This window comes from Ranitomeya imitator, chromosome 4 (genome assembly GCF_032444005.1).
Source record: "Ranitomeya imitator isolate aRanImi1 chromosome 4, aRanImi1.pri, whole genome shotgun sequence".
Classification (NCBI taxonomy): Eukaryota; Metazoa; Chordata; class Amphibia; order Anura; family Dendrobatidae; genus Ranitomeya; species Ranitomeya imitator.
The window spans coordinates 600,725,233-600,749,076 of record NC_091285.1 but is presented as its reverse complement, the minus strand read 5'-3'; the positions used below and the strand labels follow the sequence as shown (position 1 = coordinate 600,749,076).

The 23,844-nt window shown below is 45.3% G+C and overlaps 1 protein-coding gene across 1 annotated transcript; it reads right to left on the bottom strand.

Moving 5' to 3' along the window:
* Nucleotides 1-3,960: 3,960 nt before the first annotated feature.
* Nucleotides 3,961-23,643, bottom strand: MTHFD2 (methylenetetrahydrofolate dehydrogenase (NADP+ dependent) 2, methenyltetrahydrofolate cyclohydrolase). The gene is made up of 8 exons (XM_069766519.1): nucleotides 23,316-23,643; nucleotides 9,330-9,514; nucleotides 8,165-8,287; nucleotides 7,578-7,730; nucleotides 7,378-7,485; nucleotides 6,775-6,867; nucleotides 6,555-6,680; nucleotides 3,961-5,850 (listed from the first exon to the last, which is right to left on the bottom strand). The coding sequence occupies exons 1-8, from the start codon at nucleotides 23,393-23,395 to the stop codon at nucleotides 5,699-5,701; spliced, it is 1,020 nt and encodes a 339-aa protein (XP_069622620.1). The 5' UTR covers nucleotides 23,396-23,643; the 3' UTR covers nucleotides 3,961-5,698.
* Nucleotides 23,644-23,844: the final 201 nt, after the last annotated feature.

Here is a 23,844-nt window from a genome sequence, read left to right as displayed (position 1 = left end):
TGTGTGCCATCCATTTGAACATCCAGCTAGAAATAAAATGTAGTGAACTCTACGTAAAGTAGTAAGTTATGCAGTTTACTAATATACTTCAGGTGTGAAAGGTGTCGGTTGTCAGCTACCAGCACTGGTCTCAGCAGGTCCTCTTCTAGTTTGTGTCTGATACAGAACAGAGTTCCTGGTGCCGGATGTGACCAGAGCTGTGTGAAGGCGGTGGGCTGGCTGACTAATCAAAGCCGATATATACAAAGAGAAGCAGACTGGCTTGGCGATTAAAATGAGCACCAATCGAGCCTCCTCCACACAGCGCTGGTCCTATGTCAGATACAAACTGAAATGACCTGCTGGGATTCTAGACTGGAGCTTGAAAATGAAGAAGATTAGGACACATTTCAGGCCTGCAGTATGATAAATTTGTAAATTGTGCAATTTTCTAAGTAGAATTTATTTGGCTGAGTTTTGTAACAATGTTACTTGAGGTTGAGTGGTCAGGGAGCGAAACAATGAAACAAAACCAAACAAAGCACTTAAACTGTTGGATGTGTCTACAGTATGATTCAAGGTTTCAATTTACATAGGGTGACAATGTTCCTTCTGCTGCCTTTAAAAGTGTACGCAGGCATATCCATATATGTGTTTCTCTTCTAGGATTACTTATAGTGGTTGTCCGGTCCAAATCGATAAGTCCGCAGTCAGTGTGTGTGACTGCAGACTTATGAATCCTCCAGTGCATGCCCTTTGAGAGGATTCGCCGGTTTCTGAGCCAGAACTAGAGGGCATGTATGAGTTCTACATACTCCTGACCAGACGGCATCCATTAGGTGCAGCCTGGCTCCATACGCTTGAATTGAGCAAGGCTGCACCCCGACTAGCGACACTACGGAGTAACAGTAGTGAAGTCTAAATACCAAGCATGTAGAGGTCATACACCAAGCTTGTTGTGGGGAGTGTGCGCTCAGTATTACCATGCATGGCCAACCCTTCCGAGTGTACAAAGATAAGAGTTTGTATTCTGTACTGTATGGTTCAGACAAGCAGATTGTCAAAAATCACAAATGCAAAAAGGCTCATCAAATAGTTTGCACTATAGAGAGGTTTTAAGTAGGGGTGAGTAACACTTACCAATTGGTGTGCCAGTATAGGGAACCAGTTAGAACAAATGGGGATAATTGACTGTTCAAACCAAGTACAGGGGTGGGGTACGGTACAACAGGGCCAACAATTTACTTCCACCTGCTTGTTTACAGTCTATCCTTAAGGTACCGTCACACATAGCGACGCTGCAGCGATACCGACAACGATCCGGATCGCTGCAGCGTCGCTGTTTGGTCGCTGGAGAGCTGTCACACAGACCGCTCTCCAGCGACCAACGATCCCAAGGTCCCCGGTAACCAGGGTAAACATCGGGTAACTAAGTGCAGGGCCGCGCTTAGTAACCCGATGTTTACCCTGGTTACCATCCTAAAAAGTAAAAAAACAAACGCTACATACTTACCTTCCGCTGTCTGTCCTCGGCGCTCTGCTTCTCTGGTCTGGCTGTGAGCGCCGGGCAGCCAGAAAGCAGAGCGGTGACGTCATCGCTCTGCTTTCCGGCTGACCGACGCTCACAGCCAGAGCAGGAGGAGTGCAGAGCACAGCGCTGGAGGACAGACGGCTGTAGGTAAGTATGTAGTGTTTGTTTTTTTACTTTTAGGATGGTAACCAGGGTAAACATCGGGTTACTAAGCGCGGCCCTGCACTTAGTTACCCGATGTTTACCCTGGTTACCAGTGAAGACATCGCTGAATCGGTGTCACACACGCCGATTCAGCGATGTCTACGGGGAGTCCAGCGACGAAATAAAGTTCTGGACTTTCTTCCCCGACCAGCGATCTCCCAGCAGGGGCCTGATCGCTGCTGCCTGTCACACTGGACGATATCGCTAGCGAGGACGCTGCAACGTCATGGATCGCTAGCGATATCGTCTAGTGTGACAGTACCTTTACCCTCTCTGACAGCTCTGGCTTTTTACTGGGAAAAAGCAGGTGAGAAGCGGTTTATATTTGGCCCCACCATGGAGCACCAAGCACCTGTGTTTGCTTTGAGTCCATTAATCAGTGAAATCCACCTCTGGCACAGCTCATCCCAGGTGAAAATAGTTAGATGATACCATCAAGTCTTCAATTAAAGGCCCTCATACACCAGTCTAATGTGTATCAATCAACTTTTGGGACCCCTGCACATTAGACGTTATAATGTGGGACCTTTAACTGAAAGGGAAATAAGGATCCGACCTGCTCGATGTCTGACTGCAGATGCTGTTTGTTCTCTGGAGATGAGCTGCCCACAGAGATGACTGGCAGTGGCTCAGAACACAGGAATGCTCAGCCAAGTAAATGCTCATGTACATGGGAAAATCGGGGAAGAACCGTCAGCTGAACCAATTAGCCACCTAAAACGTATGGGGACATATGATTGAGGAGATACCTCCAAGAAATGGTCACAAGGACAAAAGGACAGTTCAGCAGAGGTTACATATGCTATAGCACAACCAATATGCTGGGGCAGACCACATGTTTTTACTGATCCCACGTAAATTATAAATTAATTGTAAATCAGTATATAAAGCATGATTATGCCACAATGCACTATGATGGCCACTCACTTGTTGGTCTATCATTCCTGATTAATCGAACAATGGGGTCTTCCCAGTGTAAGGGGTATTCCAAATTGTAGTAAAGTGCATTGACCTGTAGGGGAAAACCAGCTAATCATTGTCTAAAGGGAACCTGTCATGCCCAACACCACCATTAACCTGCAGAAATTGTGTTAATATGCAGGCTAATAGCATTGTGGAGGTGAGCAACTGCAGAACTAGAAGTGCAGAACTTGGGAGAAAATGAGCCACCTCTCCTGAGAGCCACCATCTTTTAGCCATGCAAGCGTGCTGCCCAGAGCAAGTAGTCACTGTTCACACACGCCCCGGCAGTGACAGCTCAGAGTGCATCAGTAAAGAGCAGAACAATACAGTCATAGCAAATGTCACATTTCTGTAGGATGTGGTGGGAAAAGCCACAGACTGACTGGTATTGATGCAACAGGGGAAATCTTGTGCTTCTAGGAAGGAGGAACAACTTGGGGACGGTGTATAAGGCAGTGCCTCCGATATGTGACCTGGCCATAAGAAGCATGTCCAAAGGTATTACTTCATCATGCACCATCTGCCTGCTTTAACAAAGATTGTTGACCGTTTCAAAATCAAAAAAGTGTTCCCACCCATCCACAAGATGAGACAAGTTTTTTATTGTACATTGTCCAAATACCACATGCAGATATCACGATAAGTACCATGGAGAATGAAAAGGAGGAGCACAAGCAACCTGGGCTCCATTCACACAGGAGATCTGTTCTCAAGATTGTTGGGCCTTCCAGGGCTGAAGCCCTCCACAAATCAGAATTGCCACTTTTCCTGCAGATAGGCGGCAAAAATTTTCATTTTGGGATCTCCACTTTAATTCTGCAGTTTCATAGGGAAGAAAAACAAAACTGATGGTTTGGACTTGTCTGGATGCATATATTGAATGCAGAGCACAAATAGATCAATAGAGGCAGAAAATAGAGGTGATCGGGTGCCCATCTGTCAGCCAGACACCCTACCGGGATGAATGCACATGGTGGCTGTTCTTCAATGCCAGTGAACAGTCCCCCATAAAAGGTGCTACGAATAAACATCCCCTTTAAGGATATAACATGTACGACGTTCTGTTCAAAAAATATATATCAAATTCATACAATAATGGAAAACACATCAAGTCCCATCATTCATGTTTCCCCGAAGTTAGAAATGACAGAAGTATTTTGCATCTGCTTGCAGTAGAATTATCCCACTGCTAAAATTGATGGTCGCGTTTCCCCACATTCAGGAAAATTACACAGGTCCGAACACTCAGTGACGGATAGTCATTACACTAAGGACACAAAGGGTAGGAATCAAGCATTTTAATTCATGTCACAATAGCACCTACATTTCACTCACATGGTGGTAAAATTAGATAGCAGGCACATCTGCATAACAAGAATTATAAGCCCCAACAAAAAGCTGGAATAGATTCCCAAATCCAACCTCCACAGCACTAGCGTCTCACCTGCTCATGGCTGAACACTTCATTCATTCACAACACTCAATCCATAAAAACCTGCAAAAAGCAGCATGAGCGGAAGAGGTTTTAAAATAAACCCTGTCAGCCCATGGTGGTGTACAGCTGGGTATCTGGGTGCCAAGTCACCCTCCTGATCCAAAATATTCTGATCACCGGCTGTCATTTAAAAACAATTTACTCTGAAGAGGAGGCCAAATAACTACGTTTGAGCTCCTAGCCCATGTAGCCAAAAGGGACAACCATCCATTGCTTAAGAATAAAAAAAATTAAAAAAAATATAAACTGTCAAAATGGGGTTGGCCTCTAATAGGAGATGTTGTAATGGGGATAAGCAATATACTAATAAAGAAATGACATGTCAACTTTATCAACCCACCTGCAAATGGTGGCTTGTGAAAATGCACGTGAGGTGACCCTGACCCCATCCCTTAGCGCCTCCAATCGGAATGCACTGCATCAGATTACTGTGTATGACCAACAATCTGGTGCAGTGTGCTTCAGATGGGGGCTGAGAACGAGATCCAAAGAGGATGGGCCATACAGAAAAAGTACTGGCATAGTAAGTTGGTGCCTCTTTACAGAATGTCTGAAAACTATTACCAATGTCTGAAAACTTTTACCAAGTGGCCCATATCCCTATCAGCCATTCTTGTACCCAACCCTCTTAATATTAACAGAATGGAAAGGGTATATCAGAGACTTTATAAACTTACAAAAAAATAAAAATGTACCCAAGCACTAACAGGCAGGTAATTGCAACTTACCCATCTATTGTGCCCAGTGCCATTCTTCCCCAGCACAGAACTGTCACAGACCGCTCCTGCTGGCGATTCAGAAGCCTCTACTAACATCACGTCTACAGAGCAGAAGATTCTTTTCCACTCCATTCTGTCGACAAGGAGGAACTTCTGACGTCATTCTCATTGACAGCCGGATCTCCGTTCTTTAACTGGGGAAGCTGCCTGTCAATCAGAATGATGTCACAAGTCACGCAACGTCAGCAGAGGCAGCTGAATCCCTGGCAGGAGCGGTCCGTGACAGCTCTGTGCCATGACAGAACGACACAGAGCACAACAGGCAGGTAAGTTGCTATTACCTGCCAATTAGTGCTTAGGAATATTTTTTTGTTTTGCTGTAAAGTCCTGGATATACAGTTTAAGAATTATTTAAAACTCAAAATCCCCTTAATGAAGAATTATAACGCACCACTGACCATGAGCCTGGTCAGTAGTGGAGGGCCGTGTCCTTCCAGCACTAGAGAGATCTCCATTTCAGACCCTGGCTTCTAATATCCAAGATGCAGTACAGGGTCTGTAGCTTTGGCTTTATCATGCACCCATCACAGTAACTGGTAACAGCCCCTGTAACAGCACATGTGAGAAGTATGCATTCAATGCAGAGGAACAAGCCCCCGAGGACCGTTCGGTCTCCTTGCCCTGTATGAGCAAGAACGCTCTTAATAAATAACGCTTCCTGCTCTATAATAAATACAAATATTGCATTTTTTCTTCGGCCTGTTCATGAGTGTGGAATGTAAAAACAGTTCTTGGACAAAGCGTGTGTTACACGGCGACAGCTCGGACAGCCGGGAGCTGTTCTGTCGGTTTCAGCAGTTTTTTTGCAGCAATGATAGTGTTCTTCATCAGCATGGCAACAGTCATGGGGCCGACTCCTCCAGGGACAGGTGTGATGTAACTCGCCTTCTTTCTTACCTCTAGAAAAAAAATAATTTACACAGTGAACCCATCTCCTTTATGAAGTTGAATGTTAATACACTTGCTCAATGTTGGGCCGAGATCGCAACGTTCCACCTAAATTCACTTCCTGACTTCTATACAAAACGTACAGCTATGTTCTTACATCACAACACTGCATAAAAAGATCTCAGAATGGATCTTTATGGGTCCTCCTTAGACTAGATCCATAGGGATCTGATTCAGAGCACACAGATTGGACCACAGCCAAGTCCCCATTACCAGGCACAACCCTGTATATTTTGGATCAGCTATACCAGCTCTCTGCTGCTTAGTCCCATTCAAACAAATAGGACCAAGCTGCAATGCATGGAAAATATATAATGTATGGAGCTGTGAGAAGGAACGGCTCTTGTAATGTCACAATCCCCTGATAGATGGACGTGGCAGGTGTCATGGTCCGGTATTGATGGTCTATACTGAAGATAAGCCATCAATATCAAAGTCACAGAAAACCACTTTCATAGTTATGCAAAGACTGACATTGGTGCACACATTGCAGTTTTTACTACAATTCTCCAAAATTGTGGCAAGCGTGAATAATCCCTCAAAATACACAGGGCAGCCAATTTATATAAATGGGAGAAGATCAGATTCTGGGGAAGGAAGATGGTGGGGCGAGGTTACACACAATATACCCCAAAATGTATTCCTAGATGAATACCTTCAAAATCCACATCTCCCACAAGTTTCGCCTTTCCGGTGATGGGATCCTGCACCCGGTTGATTCCAACATCGATAACAGCAGCTCCTTCTTTGATCATGTCAGCTGTAATGAGATTGGGAATTCCTAGATGGAGAAAAAGGATTGCAGAAGATTGTCATTTACTGTAGTCATTATCCATCCCTGTATGATACAGTGCAGCTCAGTCCAGACAGCTCACCTGCAGCCGCTACTACAATATCCGCTATTCTAGTGTGCATCTTCAGTTGTTCCTTGGGGGTGTACCGGTGGGAGATGGTAACCGTGGCATCACCTGCAAGATCAATTTTATGGAACTAGTCAGTAGATACAAGCTACCTAAACCACCATTAATCTGTTATTCCACCTTCGTTTCTGCATTATCTAGAACATATACTTCTAACCTACCGTACGTTTTAGGTCAATAACCGCCAAACCATGACAGTGTGGCCTTCAACCCTTCACCCCCAGCTTCACCGACAACCTCTATCTCCTCCAAGTCTTAAAAAGTGTGCTGCTGACTTCTTGTACAAACTCACTCAAGTCTTGGGAGTTGTCAATCAAGTTGGAGGAGAGGGATCAAAGACTATACTGACTATTCAGTGTACTGCAGAACCTCCACCATTACTATCCAACCCAAAGTGGCACAGAGCATGGGACATTAGAATTTCATCCACAATGCTGAATGAGAATTTATACAGAGGCATCTCTATAAAGCAAGTCATAGGGTTTAAAAGTTATTAAATCATGTCATCCGTTCTCATTTGCTGCCACCTGGGAAACGAATACAGAAGAAAGCACTGACCTCCAGGACGCTCGTGCCGTCCGTCCGTGTGTAGCAGCATAGCAATGGGCATTCCTACATTCTTAGATCTTCCAGCTACCACTACATTTTTGCCAAGAGTGGGAATTCCTGTGCAAAAAAAGAACAAGACATGCTGGTCAATTTGAGATTCTGACATCACAGCTGACAGATTTACAAGCCGAGTGGACGAGGGAATGTACCTGTTCTCTTGATGATCTCCCATACACCCCAAGGAGTAGCTGGTAACATGGAGTCTTGGTCAAGGCACATTCTGCCAACGTTCACCACGTGGAAGCCATCAACATCTTTGTCCGGGATGACCGCATTGCAGACTTCTCGCTCATCAATATGTTCTGTATTAACAGGTTTTGATCAGATTTTAGGCCAAAATTGCAGATAAAGCAATATATGTACATGGAAGTACAAATACTAAGACACTATTAATAGTTAGGAGATAAACACTGACATATGTATATACGACTTATAGACGCAGACAACATCCCCATGGGTACATAGAGGCTAGGAGGATGTGGCCTCTAAATTATAAAGTAATCTGTAAACTCACTTACACCGCACCACCTAGTGCACAGTTACAGGCCAGTGACTGTTTAGATATAACATGTTTATTTTGGCAGTAATAGTGTTACATAGTGCTGCGCCAAATTCTCTGTCATATTACATAACAGGAATACAAATCGTCCATTGCGAATAGATTGGATTTAAAGCTCGGTTTACACTGGTGTGATGGCGAGAGGAGCACAACTCTGCCCATTGTCTAAGCATTTACCTGGTAGAGGGAGCTGCACCAGGAGGCCGTCAACATTGCGGTCACTATTTAGCTTGTTGATTAAATCGAGAAGTTCGTCCTGGGAGATGGATGAGGACTTGAGAATGGTTTCACTGCTGATTCCTGAGAAGAGAAAAGCAACATTTTTCATCAGAAGAGGAACTGCTACTTCTCTTACAACCGAAAACACATCTATCTACACAGCAATTCTGGTCATTTTAATATGGTGACATTTTCATCTGACCTTGCATAAGGCTGGTTACATCTTTAAGGGTTTTAACAATATATTTATCCTTAAGAGCAAACTTGCATGGCAAAGCTTAACATTTCATATCGTCCTAGCAAAAGCATTGATCGACAGAGGTGCAGGAGCCAAGACCCTCACCGATAAATGGGGAAAAAAAGTGCAGAGGTGACCAGCTGAGTAGTGTGCAACTACTGATGGCCAGACAACTAATGTCAGCCAAAGAGATGTCAAGGCTCTCCCCTGATGGCAGAGGTCGAGGAAAAGAAGGGTTAGGCATGTGATCTCGTATGCCAAAGGGACTGAAAATCCAGTTAGAGGTCTGGCAGCAGCTGACTCCCTTATGTTTATGAACGACGCATGCAGCTCTGGTGATTCAGGTCTGTGATCTTGGAAGGAGCGGCCATCTATGGTTCCCGGCCACCTATGGTTCGCGGCCACCTATGGTTCGCGGCCAGTTTTCTCAGTGCTGGCACACAGGATTACTACAAATAAAGTACTGAAAGTTCTCATACACATACAAAAAAATCCAGACACTTTCAGGTATATCTAACATGATTCATTTAAGCTAATCTTTCATAATTTCCAAAAGTTTCAGAAGAGCTGAAGAACAACTTACAGAACTCAATGGGGCATACACCATTAATATTTCAGCATATGTCTTAATTATACAGTTCTACATGGCACTGTGAAATGCATCTGGCATTGCAGACCAAACTCATTTTAGTGATGAGAGCAGGACAGCAATACCAGACACAGAAACAAGAGGATGATTGGGAAAAACCTAAAGGAACTCCCTTTTAATGATCAGCAAAGTTCCTCTGACCAAATACCAATACTTTCAGAAGCAGTATAATACAATTCTGTTAAACAATAGAAAATCAGTCAGTTCAGCAGGAAAGCAGTGGTGGTGATACATACCGACATCAGCGGCAGCTCTGGTCTTGTTGAGCACGTAGGAATGACTGGCAGGGTTATCCCCCACCAGGACCACGCTGAGATGTGGCCTTTTGTTGCCAGTAGCCACCCACTGTTCCACCTCTTGCCGAGCCTCCTGGCGGATCTGTCTAGCGAGCTTCCTTCCCGAGATGACAACAGCGTCATTTCTGAAAAAGAAAAAGTAGAAAATAAAGTCAAACTGATAAAACCAGGAGCAGCTTATAATCCTAGAATACAAAGTCTGGCTGACTACCTCCATCTACCTCCAAGTATTACAGGTTATCCAGCACCCGTAAGGCCTTCACACTGCACTGTATGCATCGGGAAAGCTCCGCCACATTCATTAAAGGAGCTTTCGCCTCAACTTTTTAGTTCAAATACGTGTATTCGCTCCTTATCACATTCATCATTGGTTTTGAACAAACAGACAACCGGTGGGTACAAACATTTGCAGGATCAAGTCAGCTTCAGCCTTGAACTGCTGGTTTGTTTCCCCACTTGCAGCAGCTAAACTACATATACGGATCTCTGCTATGTAGATTGCCAGCTACAACCCTTTAACTATGGATTATACTATTTTCATGCAGCCATCTATAATGGTCATGACAGATACAATATAAAGACAATAGTAATGGGGTGTAGCAAAAACTGTGGCCTTAATGCACCAACCAATTTTGCCAGAATTATTGCGTAAATTGCTTTGAAAAGTTGCAAAAGCTTGGCCCAACTTCGAGTTCTGATGCTGCGAAACACGGCTACGGAGTCAGAGTCAGTGTGCCCATTTGGGTGGAGTCCGAGTTGGAATACAGTGGACAGACTCAAGACTCCTAAAATATATAATAACTCACTGCAAAGCAGAATTTCTTTGCTGCTAGGTCGCAATAGGGTTTCAGAAATCCATGAAAGCCAAGTGACACATGGCACCCCAGATCAATGAAACCGAACTCAAGGTGCATTTACACTTTCCCACCATGGCTGCTAAATGACCACTGGTCAGCTATATACAAATCAATTGCACGCCGAAAATATTCGATTAGGACACGAGTATACCCACTCGTCACTATTTAGAACCTATTCAGACACACTAAAGGGTCAGTTATCAAGTGTCACCTCTACAAGTTTTTCACCAGCCCTTTCTAGGCAGCGCTCTCTGCTGCCAAACTAAATTTAGAGGGAATCGATAGGGTCACGTCTGTTACAGGCCCAGATGTACGCGAGAAGCACTAAACTATTCCCGTATCGAAGTATAAGAACACAAACTAGAGAACGAAGACACAAAGGCAGCAAACAAGCAAGCAGTGTTTTATAGTAATCTCCACGGCCAGCAGTCTCCATAAACCTTACACAAGCGGATGCAGACTCCACACAACAAATACTAACTGCGAGCGAGGCAGCAACAGAAGCAGAGTAGTAGCCCAAGGAGAGAAGCAAGAAGGGTGGTCACGAATATCTGCTCACGTGGAATAATCCTACACAGTATCCAGGAAATCCAGCAGCAAAAGGTATACAAGATATATTCACAAATGACGAGTGTCAGGAAGGCATGATTTTAGTGGATCCATTGAAGCCAGAGTGTATAGGAAGTGTATTGCTATAATTTCCTAAACATGGACACGATATCCTGATGCTGAGAAACGGGGCCGTGGAGTCTATTTTGGTAGAATCTGAGTTAGAATAAAATTGACAGACTCAGACAATATAAAATAAATTGGGTTCAGTAGTTCAGTGCAGGAAGTGCTGTAAATGTTTTCAGAATAATTTGGGAAAGTTATGAAATGTCCTATAAGTGTTCTGCTTCTGATCCAAGAATCCCGGCTGTTAGGGGAGATAAATCTGTGCTACACTACATGTACATGCTCAGTAGTGACTAGAGATGGGCGGACTTCTGGATGTTTGAGTTAGGCGGGTTCGGACGAACAGTTAAAAAAAAAAAAAAAAAAAGTTTGGTTCGGGTACCAGAACAGTATCCGAACTCTGATCCCATTCACTTAAATGGGAGGCATGAACATCCAGTGTTTACCACGCTATCATGTCCATGAAAGCACAGCAAACACTGCTTCTGATCGGCGGTAAAATCATTACCACTGGTCAGACAGCCACAGTTCCCACTGTCAAATCACTGTGAGCTTGCAGCTGTGATCGGAGGTAAAAAGTGTACCTCTGGTCACTGGAGATGGCTGATGGGATTACTGTTCCCATCAGCCTACACCTGCTGCCGCTAATAACAGCGAGAGCAGGTGGCGGCTGATGGGAGTATTCATCAGCAGTGAGTTTAAGCATTGTTAAATAGAAGCACAGTGGGCAAGGGATTTCTATATATCTTAGGCTACTTTCACACTAGCGTTGTGTGACGTACGTCGCAGGATGCGTTTTTTCTCCATAGACTTGCATTAGCGACACATGACCACACGTCGCATCTGTTGTGCCACAGATGCGTCGTGTTTTGGCGGACCAATCGGCACAAAAAACGTTGCATGTAACTTTTTTTGTGTGTCGTGTCTGCCATTTCCAACCACGCATGCACGGCCGGAACTCCGCCCCCTCCTTCCTGAACCTTACAATGTGGCAGCGGATGCATTGTAAAACTGCATCCGCTGCCCCCGTTCATTTTTTTCGCAGTTTGTGTCGGTATGTCGTGCCGACGCATGGCGACGGCCCCGTACCGACGCTAGTGTGAAAGTAGCCTTATCCACTGTGCTTGTAACCTAGAATGCAGCGCTTTCAAAGCAGCACAAGTGAGCTGCGTTTAAAAACCTATTATTCCTGATTGTGGGCATGTACGAGCCACGATCACACAAACAGTATTTGGTCAGTTTTTTACCTCAGTATTTGTAAGTCATAACCAGGAGAGAAACAACCGGAGGAAAAGCATAATAGAAACACGTCATCACTTCTGTATTTATCACCCACTCCTGGTTTTGGCTTACAAATACTGAGGTAAAAAACCAAACACTCAACGTCTGCTCGTGGCCTAATTGCATAGATCACACTGGGTATGACGGAGATGAACAGCTGGGTAAATTCCAGTTCCTTATGGGGAGTGTTAATTAAATTCAATCATTTCTGAGAAGGGGAAGGACTGAAACACCACAAGGTCAAACCTTGGGTGAAGCTCTCCCAGTAAAGACCCTCATACAGACATCAGCCAACCCTCTGATCGCAATAGATTCAGCAGTCTAATGTGTATGGGTGCCATGGACAGGGGATTGTCAGAGAAGGCAAAGATCCAGCATGCCCAATTTCAGACTGACGATTCCTTTCTTCTTCCTGACATCTCTGGGAGCGGCCCTCTTGGAGAACACAGGATGGAGAACTCCAGACCACAGAATGGAGAACTCTAGACCTTGGGAGACAAAGTGGAGGAACCATCCTTCGGCCAAACAGCTATCTACAGTGCATTGGTGAGAAGGATTGAAGCGTAGCAGGGAATGCCCATGTCTGAGGTAACATCGGCATGGTCCCAGATCCCCTCCATGAGACCCCATCCAGTTTAGTGTATGAGGTGGGATTTACAGGCCTCCATCACAATCTTCTTTTCATGGTAGAGGTCTTTCTAGCTACATGGCTCCCTATGTTCAGAGCACCAGTTTAGTAGTTGGATCCTTGCATTCATGTGTTGTCTCTGGAGTAATCATTAACCGGTTGTACTCCATCATTCGCTGATAGGCTGCAGCGAACAGCAGCGAGATCATCTTCCCCTTGTGCAAATAGGAAAACTGACAAGACCCACATACTGCAGAAACCTCCGATGTGGCTATGTAACCAATGATGGACAACGTGGTGCTGGGACAGCACAATTCAGAAGCACGCCCGGCTCTTCTGCGCAGCAGCCACACAGACCGCACACAAGCCCGCATATGAGGCGGAAGTACAGGCAGGAGACTGATTATTCTAGCTACACCCAGCAACCTGATCCCATGAGATTACATACATGTGTCTCGTGTACTGCAGATATTACCATGGCAGGGTGAAAAAAACAAAATTACATATCAGTACAGCAAGTCAGTCCTAATGTAGCAGAATATTGGACATTGACAGGGGGGGTGAAGGGTGCACACTGTATATTGTACATGTACTAAACTGATAAGAGACATGGAAGCGGACAAAGATGGGAGAAATTAATTCGGTGGTACAAAGTCAGGTTTTTCTACTGTGCAAACTATGTAATTTTATGAAAACAAGCCCACACTGTAGGACTGGGATTAGGGTTAGGGGTGTGTTGGGGTTAGGGTTGGAGTAAGAATTGGGGGGGGGTTCCACTGTTTAGGAACATCAGGGGGTCTCCAAATGCAACATGGCGTCACCATTGATTCCAATTTTGTGTTCAAAATGTCAAACGGTGCTTCCTCGCTTCTGAGCCCTGCCATGAGCCCAAACAGTGGCTTTCCCCCACATATGGCGAGTCAGCGCACTCGGGAAAAATTGCAAAACAAATTTTGTGGTTTATTTTCTCCTGATACCCTTGTGAAAATAAAAATAAAAATGGTTCCGAAGTAAAAAAATTTGTGAAAAAAGTAAAATGTTCATTTTTTTCCTTCCACATTGCTTTAGTTCTCGTGAAGCACCTGAAGGGTTAATAAACTTCTTGAATGTGGTTTTGCGCACCGTGAAGGGTGCAGTTTTTAGAATGGTGTCACTTTGGGGCATTTTTTGTTATATTGACCCCCCCAAAACTCACTTCAAATGTGATGTGGTCCATTTTAAAAAAAATAATTTTGCTGGAAAAATTAGAAATCGCCGGTCAACTTTAAGCCCTTATAACGTCCTAACAAAAAAAAAAAATATATGTTTCCAAAATTGTGCTGATATAAAGTAGACATGTGGGAAGTGTTATTTATTAACTATTTTGTGTGACATCAGTCTCTGATTTAAGAGTCCAAAAATTTAAAGTTTGAAAATTGAAAAATGTACAAAATTTTTGCCAAATTTTTTTTTTTTTTTTCATAAACACAAGTCATTTCTAAAATCTAAGAAATGTTACCACTAACATGAAGTACAATATGTCACGAAAAAATATTCTCAGAATCAGTGGGAAAAAAACAGCACAATCTGCTGCGTGTCCATTCTCTGTGCATTTTTGTCAGTGGTTTTCACCATAGACTTGACTCAAATCATTAAAAAACGCAGGGCAAAAGGGGTTTTTTAAAGCAGCATTTTTCCTGCCAAGAACTGCAGAAATGGCACAGAAGTTGTGTGCACAGAGCCTTAGGCCAAGGTCAGAGAAAAAAAAAATCATCAATTTCATCCCGAACACTGCCTCACTTGACATCTGTGTGCGATCCATTTTTTTCCCTCTTACCAGCAGGTGTTACCTGTACCAGACCATGTACATTATTGTGCCCGGTGTCACCCGTCAGTTTCTTTTGCACCAAATTCTTCGATATGGCACATGAGGTTCAGAAATCATATGCAAACCCAAAAACGCTCTGGTTTTGCAGCAAAAAAAAAAAAAAAAAAAAAAGTTGTAAGTGTGAACTGGATATAAATGTGAGACATTGGTGCAAAAAAAAAAATAAAAATCAATATTCAGATGTATATGGCACCACACAGGTGGGAGCTCCGGAGAAGACGGACAAACGTCATGCAGCTTTTATAAAAAGTCCTAATTACATCAGCCAAAAGCAAAAACGACACAAACAGCAAAAATAAGAAAGTCAAAATAATTGGACAAATTAATAAGAAAAAGGTGCAGCTAAAAAGGAAAATAAGACAAAAAACAGCGCAAATGTGATAGTGACACAGGGCAGGTCCCATTATTATCCCAAGACAAACCCGGCCATGAAAGTGTGTGGGCAGCAGAGAGGTCACTGACCATGGGGGAGAATCCATACATTATATATATACAATATATATAGATCTATCCCTCCAGCCTCAGCAGCACAGTGACATCACTGACCATGGGGGAGAATCCATACATTATATATATACAATATATACAGATATATCCGTCCAGCCTCAGCAGCACAGTGACATCACTGACCATGGGGGAGAATCCATACATTATATATATACAATATATACAGATCTATCCCTCCAGCCTCAGCAGCACAGTGACATCACTGACCATGGGGGAGAATCCATACATTATATATATATACAATATATACAGCTATATCCCTCCAGCCTCAGCAGCACAGTGACATCACTGACCATGGGGGAGAATCCATACATTATATATATACAATATATACAGATCTATCCCTCCAGCCTCAGCAGCACAGTGACATCACTGACCATGGGGGAGAATCCATACATTATATATATATACAATATATACAGCTATATCCCTCCAGCCTCAGCAGCACAGTGACATCACTGACCATGGGGGAGAATCCATACATTATATATATACAATATATACAGATCTATCCCTCCAGCCTCAGCAGCACAGTGACATCACTGACCATGGGGGAGAATCCATACATTATATATATATACAATATATACAGCTATATCCCTCCAGCCTCAGCAGCACAGTGACATCACTGACCATGGGGGAGAATCCATACATTATATATATACAATATATACAGATCTATCCCTCCAGCCTCAGCAGCACAGAGGTCACTGACCATGGGGGAGAATCCATACATTATATATATATACAATATATACAGATCTATCCCTCCAGCCTCAGCAGCACAGTGACATCACTGACCATGGGGGAGAATCCATACATTATATATATATACAATATATACAGATCTATCCCTCCAGCCTCAGCAGCACAGAGGTCACTGACCATGGGGGAGAATCCATACATTATATATATACAATATATACAGATCTATCCCTCCAGCCTCAGCAGCACAGAGGTCACTGACCATGGGGGAGAATCCATACATTATATATATATACAATATATACAGATCTATCCCTCCAGCCTCAGCAGCACAGTGACATCACTGACCATGGGGGAGAATCCATACATTATATATATATACAATATATACAGATCTATCCCTCCAGCCTCAGCAGCACAGAGGTCACTGACCATGGGGGAGAATCCATACATTATATATATATACAATATATACAGCTATATCCCTCCAGCCTCAGCAGCACAGTGACATCACTGACCATGGGGGAGAATCCATACATTATATATATATACAATATATACAGATCTATCCCTCCAGCCTCAGCAGCACAGTGACATCACTGACCATGGGGGAGAATCCATACATTATATATATACAATATATACAGATCTATCCGTCCAGCCTCAGCAGCACAGTGACATCACTGACCATGGGGGAGAATCCATACATTATATATATATACAATATATACAGATCTATCCCTCCAGCCTCAGCAGCACAGTGACATCACTGACCATGGGGGAGAATCCATACATTATATATATACAATATATACAGATCTATCCCTCCAGCCTCAGCAGCACAGAGGTCACTGACCATGGGGGAGAATCCATACATTATATATATACAATATATACAGATCTATCCGTCCAGCCTCAGCAGCACAGTGACATCACTGACCATGGGGGAGAATCCATACATTATATATATATACAATATATACAGATCTATCCCTCCAGCCTCAGCAGCACAGTGACATCACTGACCATGGGGGAGAATCCATACATTATATATATATACAATATATACAGATCTATCCCTCCAGCCTCAGCAGCACAGTGACATCACTGACCATGGGGGAGAATCCATACATTATATATATACAATATATACAGATCTATCCCTCCAGCCTCAGCAGCACAGAGGTCACTGACCATGGGGGAGAATCCATACATTATATATATACAATATATACAGATCTATCCCTCCAGCCTCAGCAGCACAGTGACATCACTGACCATGGGGGAGAATCCATACATTATATATATATACAATATATACAGATCTATCCCTCCAGCCTCAGCAGCACAGTGACATCACTGACCATGGGGGAGAATCCATACATTATATATATACAATATATACAGATCTATCCGTCCAGCCTCAGCAGCACAGTGACATCACTGACCATGGGGGAGAATCCATACATTATATATATATACAATATATACAGATCTATCCCTCCAGCCTCAGCAGCACAGTGACATCACTGACCATGGGGGAGAATCCATACATTATATATATACAATATATACAGATCTATCCCTCCAGCCTCAGCAGCACAGAGGTCACTGACCATGGGGGAGAATCCATACATTATATATATACAATATATACAGATCTATCCGTCCAGCCTCAGCAGCACAGTGACATCACTGACCATGGGGGAGAATCCATACATTATATATATATACAATATATACAGATCTATCCCTCCAGCCTCAGCAGCACAGTGACATCACTGACCATGGGGGAGAATCCATACATTATATATATATACAATATATACAGATCTATCCCTCCAGCCTCAGCAGCACAGTGACATCACTGACCATGGGGGAGAATCCATACATTATATATATACAATATATACAGATCTATCCCTCCAGCCTCAGCAGCACAGTGACATCACTGAGTGTCCCCGCCCCCAGCCGTGTGTGAGGAGGGCGGGAGCCGCGGACAACGCAACAGAGCAGGAGATTTCATCAGCCTCCTGCAGCCCCGCTGTGCCCGGACCGCACGTGTGGACACGGACAGATTATACATGTATACACCGCACACACACGTCATTATAAGTGTATATACACTGCACACGGCAGAGCCGCCAGTGACACGTACACAGGCACGGTCCATGGTGCTGCAGTGATAGCCCCGCTGTATATAGCTGTATATAGCCCGCACTGCTGTATATAGCTGTATATAGCCCGCACTGCTGTATATAGCTGTATATAGCCCGCACTGCTGTATATAGCTGTATATAGCCCGCACTGCTGTATATAGCTGTATATAGCCCGCACTGCTGTATATAGCTGTATATAGCCCGCACTGCTGTATATAGCTGTATATAGCCCGCACTGCTGTATATAGCTGTATATAGCCCGCACTGCTGTATATAGCCCGCACTGCTGTATATAGCTGTATATAGCCCGCACTGCTGTATATAGCTGTATATAGCCAGCACTGCTGTATATAGCTGTATATAGCCAGCACTGCTGTATATAGCTGTATATAGCCCGCACTGCTGTATATAGCCCGCACCGCTGTATATAGCCCGCACCGCTGTATATAGCCCGCACTGCTGTATATAGCTGTATATAGCCCGCACTGCTGTATATAGCCCGCACTGCTGTATATAGCTGTATATAGCCAGCACTGCTGTATATAGCTGTATATAGCCAGCACTGCTGTATATAGCTGTATATAGCCCGCACCGCTGTATATAGCCCGCACCGCTGTATATAGCCCGCACCGCTGTATATAGCCCGCACTGCTGTATATAGCTGTATATAGCCCGCACTGCTGTATATAGCTGTATATAGCCCGCACTGCTGTATATAGCTGTATATAGCCCGCACTGCTGTATATAGCTGTATATAGCCCGCACTGCTGTATATAGCTGTATATAGCCCGCACTGCTGTATATAGCTGTATATAGCCCGCACTGCTGTATATAGCTGTATATAGCCCGCACTGCTGTATATAGCTGTATATAGCCCGCACTGCTGTATATAGCTGTATATAGCCCGCACTGCTGTATATAGCTGTATATAGCCCGCACTGCTGTATATAGCTGTATATAGCCCGCACTGCTGTATATAGCCCGCACTGCTGTATATAGCTGTATATAGCCCGCACTGCTGTATATAGCTGTATATAGCCAGCACTGCTGTATATAGCTGTATATAGCCAGCACTGCTGTATATAGCTGTATATAGCCCGCACTGCTGTATATAGCCCGCACCGCTGTATATAGCCCGCACCGCTGTATATAGCCCGCACTGCTGTATATAGCTGTATATAGCCCGCACTGCTGTATATAGCCCGCACTGCTGTATATAGCTGTATATAGCCAGCACTGCTGTATATAGCTGTATATAGCCAGCACTGCTGTATATAGCTGTATATAGCCCGCACCGCTGTATATAGCCCGCACCGCTGTATATAGCCCGCACCGCTGTATATAGCCCGCACCGCTGTATATAGCTGTATATAGCCGCACTGCTGTATATAGCCCGCACTGCTGTATATAGCTGTATATAGCCCGTACTGCTGTATATAGCTGTATATAGCCCGCACTGCTGTATATAGCTGTATATAGCCCGCACTGCTGTATATAGCCCGCACTGCTGTATATAGCTGTATATAGCCCGCACTGCTGTATATAGCCCGCACCGCTGTATATAGCCCGCACCGCTGTATATAGCCCGCACCGCTGTATATAGCCCGCACCGCTGTATATAGCTGTATATAGCCGCACTGCTGTATATAGCCCGCACTGCTGTATATAGCTGTATATAGCCCGTACTGCTGTATATAGCTGTATATAGCCCGCACTGCTGTATATAGCTGTATATAGCCCGCACTGCTGTATATAGCTGTATATAGCCCGCACTGCTGTATATAGCCCGCACTGCTGTATATAGCCCGCCCCGCTGTATATAGCCCGCCCCGCTGTATATAGCCCGCACTGCTGTATATAGCTGTATATAGCCCGCACTGCTGTATATAGCCCGCACTGCTGTATATAGCTGTATATAGCCAGCACTGCTGTATATAGCTGTATATAGCCAGCACTGCTGTATATAGCTGTATATAGCCCGCACTGCTGTATATAGCCCGCACTGCTGTATATAGCTGTATATAGCCAGCACTGCTGTATATAGCTGTATATAGCCCGCACTGCTGTATATAGCCCGCACTGCTGTATATAGCTGTATATAGCCAGCACTGCTGTATATAGCTGTATATAGCCCGCACTGCTGTATATAGCCCGCACTGCTGTATATAGCTGTATATAGCCCGCACTGCTGTATATAGCTGTATATAGCCCGCACTGCTGTATATAGCCCGCACTGCTGTATATAGCTGTATATAGCCAGCACTGCTGTATATAGCTGTATATAGCCAGCACTGCTGTATATAGCTGTATATAGCCCGCACTGCTGTATATAGCCCGCACTGCTGTATATAGCCCGCACTGCTGTATATAGCTGTATATAGCCAGCACTGCTGTATATAGCTGTATATAGCCAGCACTGCTGTATATAGCTGTATATAGCCCGCACTGCTGTATATAGCCCGCACCGCTGTATATAGCCCGCACCGCTGTATATAGCCCGCACCGCTGTATATAGCCCGCACCGCTGTATATAGCTGTATATAGCCCGCACTGCTGTATATAGCCCGCACTGCTGTATATAGCTGTATATAGCCCGTACTGCTGTATATAGCTGTATATAGCCCGCACTGCTGTATATAGCTGTATATAGCCCGCACTGCTGTATATAGCCCGCACTGCTGTATATAGCTGTATATAGCCCGCACTGCTGTATATAGCCCGCCCCGCTGTATATAGCCCGCACCGCTGTATATAGCCCGCACCGCTGTATATAGCCCGCACTGCTGTATATAGCTGTATATAGCCCGCACCGCTGTATATAGCCCGCACCGCTGTATATAGCCCGCACCGCTGTATATAGCCCGCACCGCTGTATATAGCCCGCTGTATATAGCCCCGCTGTATATAGCCCGCTGTATATAGCCCCGCTGTATATAGCCCCGCTGTATATAGCCCGCACTGCTATAGCCCCGCTGTATATAGCCCGCACCGCTGTATATAGCTGTATATAGCCGCACTGCTGTATATAGCCCGCACTGCTGTATATAGCTGTATATAGCCCGTACTGCTGTATATAGCTGTATATAGCCCGCACTGCTGTATATAGCTGTATATAGCCCGCACTGCTGTATATAGCCCGCACTGCTGTATATAGCTGTATATAGCCCGCACTGCTGTATATAGCCCGCACCGCTGTATATAGCCCGCACCGCTGTATATAGCCCGCACCGCTGTATATAGCCCGCACCGCTGTATATAGCTGTATATAGCCGCACTGCTGTATATAGCCCGCACTGCTGTATATAGCTGTATATAGCCCGTACTGCTGTATATAGCTGTATATAGCCCGCACTGCTGTATATAGCTGTATATAGCCCGCACTGCTGTATATAGCTGTATATAGCCCGCACTGCTGTATATAGCCCGCACTGCTGTATATAGCTGTATATAGCCCGCACTGCTGTATATAGCCCGCCCCGCTGTATATAGCCCGCCCCGCTGTATATAGCCCGCACTGCTGTATATAGCTGTATATAGCCCGCACTGCTGTATATAGCCCGCACTGCTGTATATAGCTGTATATAGCCAGCACTGCTGTATATAGCTGTATATAGCCAGCACTGCTGTATATAGCCCGCACTGCTGTATATAGCTGTATATAGCCAGCACTGCTGTATATAGCTGTATATAGCCCGCACTGCTGTATATAGCCCGCACTGCTGTATATAGCTGTATATAGCCAGCACTGCTGTATATAGCTGTATATAGCCCGCACTGCTGTATATAGCCCGCACTGCTGTATATAGCTGTATATAGCCCGCACTGCTGTATATAGCTGTATATAGCCCGCACTGCTGTATATAGCCCGCACTGCTGTATATAGCTGTATATAGCCAGCACTGCTGTATATAGCTGTATATAGCCAGCACTGCTGTATATAGCTGTATATAGCCCGCACTGCTGTATATAGCCCGCACTGCTGTATATAGCCCGCACTGCTGTATATAGCTGTATATAGCCAGCACTGCTGTATATAGCTGTATATAGCCAGCACTGCTGTATATAGCTGTATATAGCCCGCACTGCTGTATATAGCCCGCACCGCTGTATATAGCCCGCACCGCTGTATATAGCCCGCACCGCTGTATATAGCCCGCACCGCTGTATATAGCTGTATATAGCCCGCACTGCTGTATATAGCCCGCACTGCTGTATATAGCTGTATATAGCCCGTACTGCTGTATATAGCTGTATATAGCCCGCACTGCTGTATATAGCTGTATATAGCCCGCACTGCTGTATATAGCCCGCACTGCTGTATATAGCTGTATATAGCCCGCACTGCTGTATATAGCCCGCCCCGCTGTATATAGCCCGCACCGCTGTATATAGCCCGCACCGCTGTATATAGCCCGCACTGCTGTATATAGCTGTATATAGCCCGCACCGCTGTATATAGCCCGCACCGCTGTATATAGCCCGCACCGCTGTATATAGCCCGCACCGCTGTATATAGCCCGCACCGCTGTATATAGCCCGCTGTATATAGCCCCGCTGTATATAGCCCGCTGTATATAGCCCCGCTGTATATAGCCCCGCTGTATATAGCCCGCACTGCTATAGCCCCGCTGTATATAGCCCCGCTGTATATAGCCCGCTGCATGTAGCCCCGCTGTATGTAGCCCCGCTGCATATAGCCCCGCTGTATATAGCCCGCACTGCTGTAGCCCCGCTGTATATAGCCCCGCTGTATATAGCCCGCACTGCTATAGCCCCGCTGTATATAGCCCCGCTGTATATAGCCCGCTGCATGTAGCCCCGCTGTATGTAGCCCCGCTGCATATAGCCCCGCTGTATATAGCCCGCACTGCTGTAGCCCCGCTGTATATAGCCCCGCTGTATATAGCCCCGCTGTATATAGCCCCGCTGTATATAGCCCCGCTGTATATAGCCCCGCTGTATATAGCCCCGCTGTATATAGCCCGCACTGCTGTAGCCCCGCTGTATATAGCCCCGCTGTATATAGCCCCGCTGTATATAGCCCCGCTGTATATAGCCCCGCTGTATATAGCCCCGCTGCATATAGCCCCGCTGTATATAGCCCGCACTGCTGTAGCCCCGCTGTATATAGCCCCGCTGTATATAGCCCCGCTGCATATAGCCCCGCTGTATATAGCCCCGCTGTATATAGCCCGCACTGCTGCAGCCCCGCTGTATATAGCCCCGCTGACAGGAGCCCGTACTCACCGGGCCGCAGAGCGGTGCACAGCCCGCACCTGGCATCTGACAGCGCAGGAGATGGAGCGCAGGGATCTGCTGGTTGCCATGGTGAACAGGTCTCAGGGAAGATTCTTCCGCAACCTGCACTGCTGCTACTAAAGGGGAAGAAGCGCGGCCGCGCCGGCCATATATACCCTCGCTGACGTCACGGAGGCTCCCGCCCACTAGTGGTGATGACGTCAGGGTGAGCAGATTGGCTGCGGCTTGTGATCCTCAGCTCGGCGGATTACAGCTCTGTGTAGGACGATAGAAACTACAGCGCGGTGTCTGGGGGAGACGGACGTAACATCAAGCCCCGCCCTCAAATCATGTAGACACGCCCACTTGTCACGGTGCAGCGCTCCAGCCGCGCCTGTAGCGCCTAATGAGCGGGTGCAGCACAGAGCCGGGATGGTGCGCAATGGCTGCTGTATCTGTGCCTGATGCAGTGACACTATCAGCGCTCCCCCGGGCTCACACTGTCCATAGCAGGGAGTGTGGGAGGAAAGGCTACAAA

What these genes read in the sequence shown, in the direction of transcription:
- MTHFD2 (XM_069766519.1), bottom strand. Translation starts at nt 23,395, where the DNA reads ATGGCAACCAGCAGATCCCTGCGCTCCATCTCCTGCGCTGTCAGATGC. An exon ending in GGTGCAGCTCCCTCTACCAG is followed by an intron (nt 7,731 to 8,164) that starts GTAAATGCTTAG and finishes CTGTTAATACAG; the next exon opens with AACATATTGATGAGCGAGAA. An exon ending in GGGAGATGTGGATTTTGAAG is followed by an intron (nt 5,851 to 6,554) that starts GTATTCATCTAG and finishes TTTTTTTTCTAG; the next exon opens with AGGTAAGAAAGAAGGCGAGT.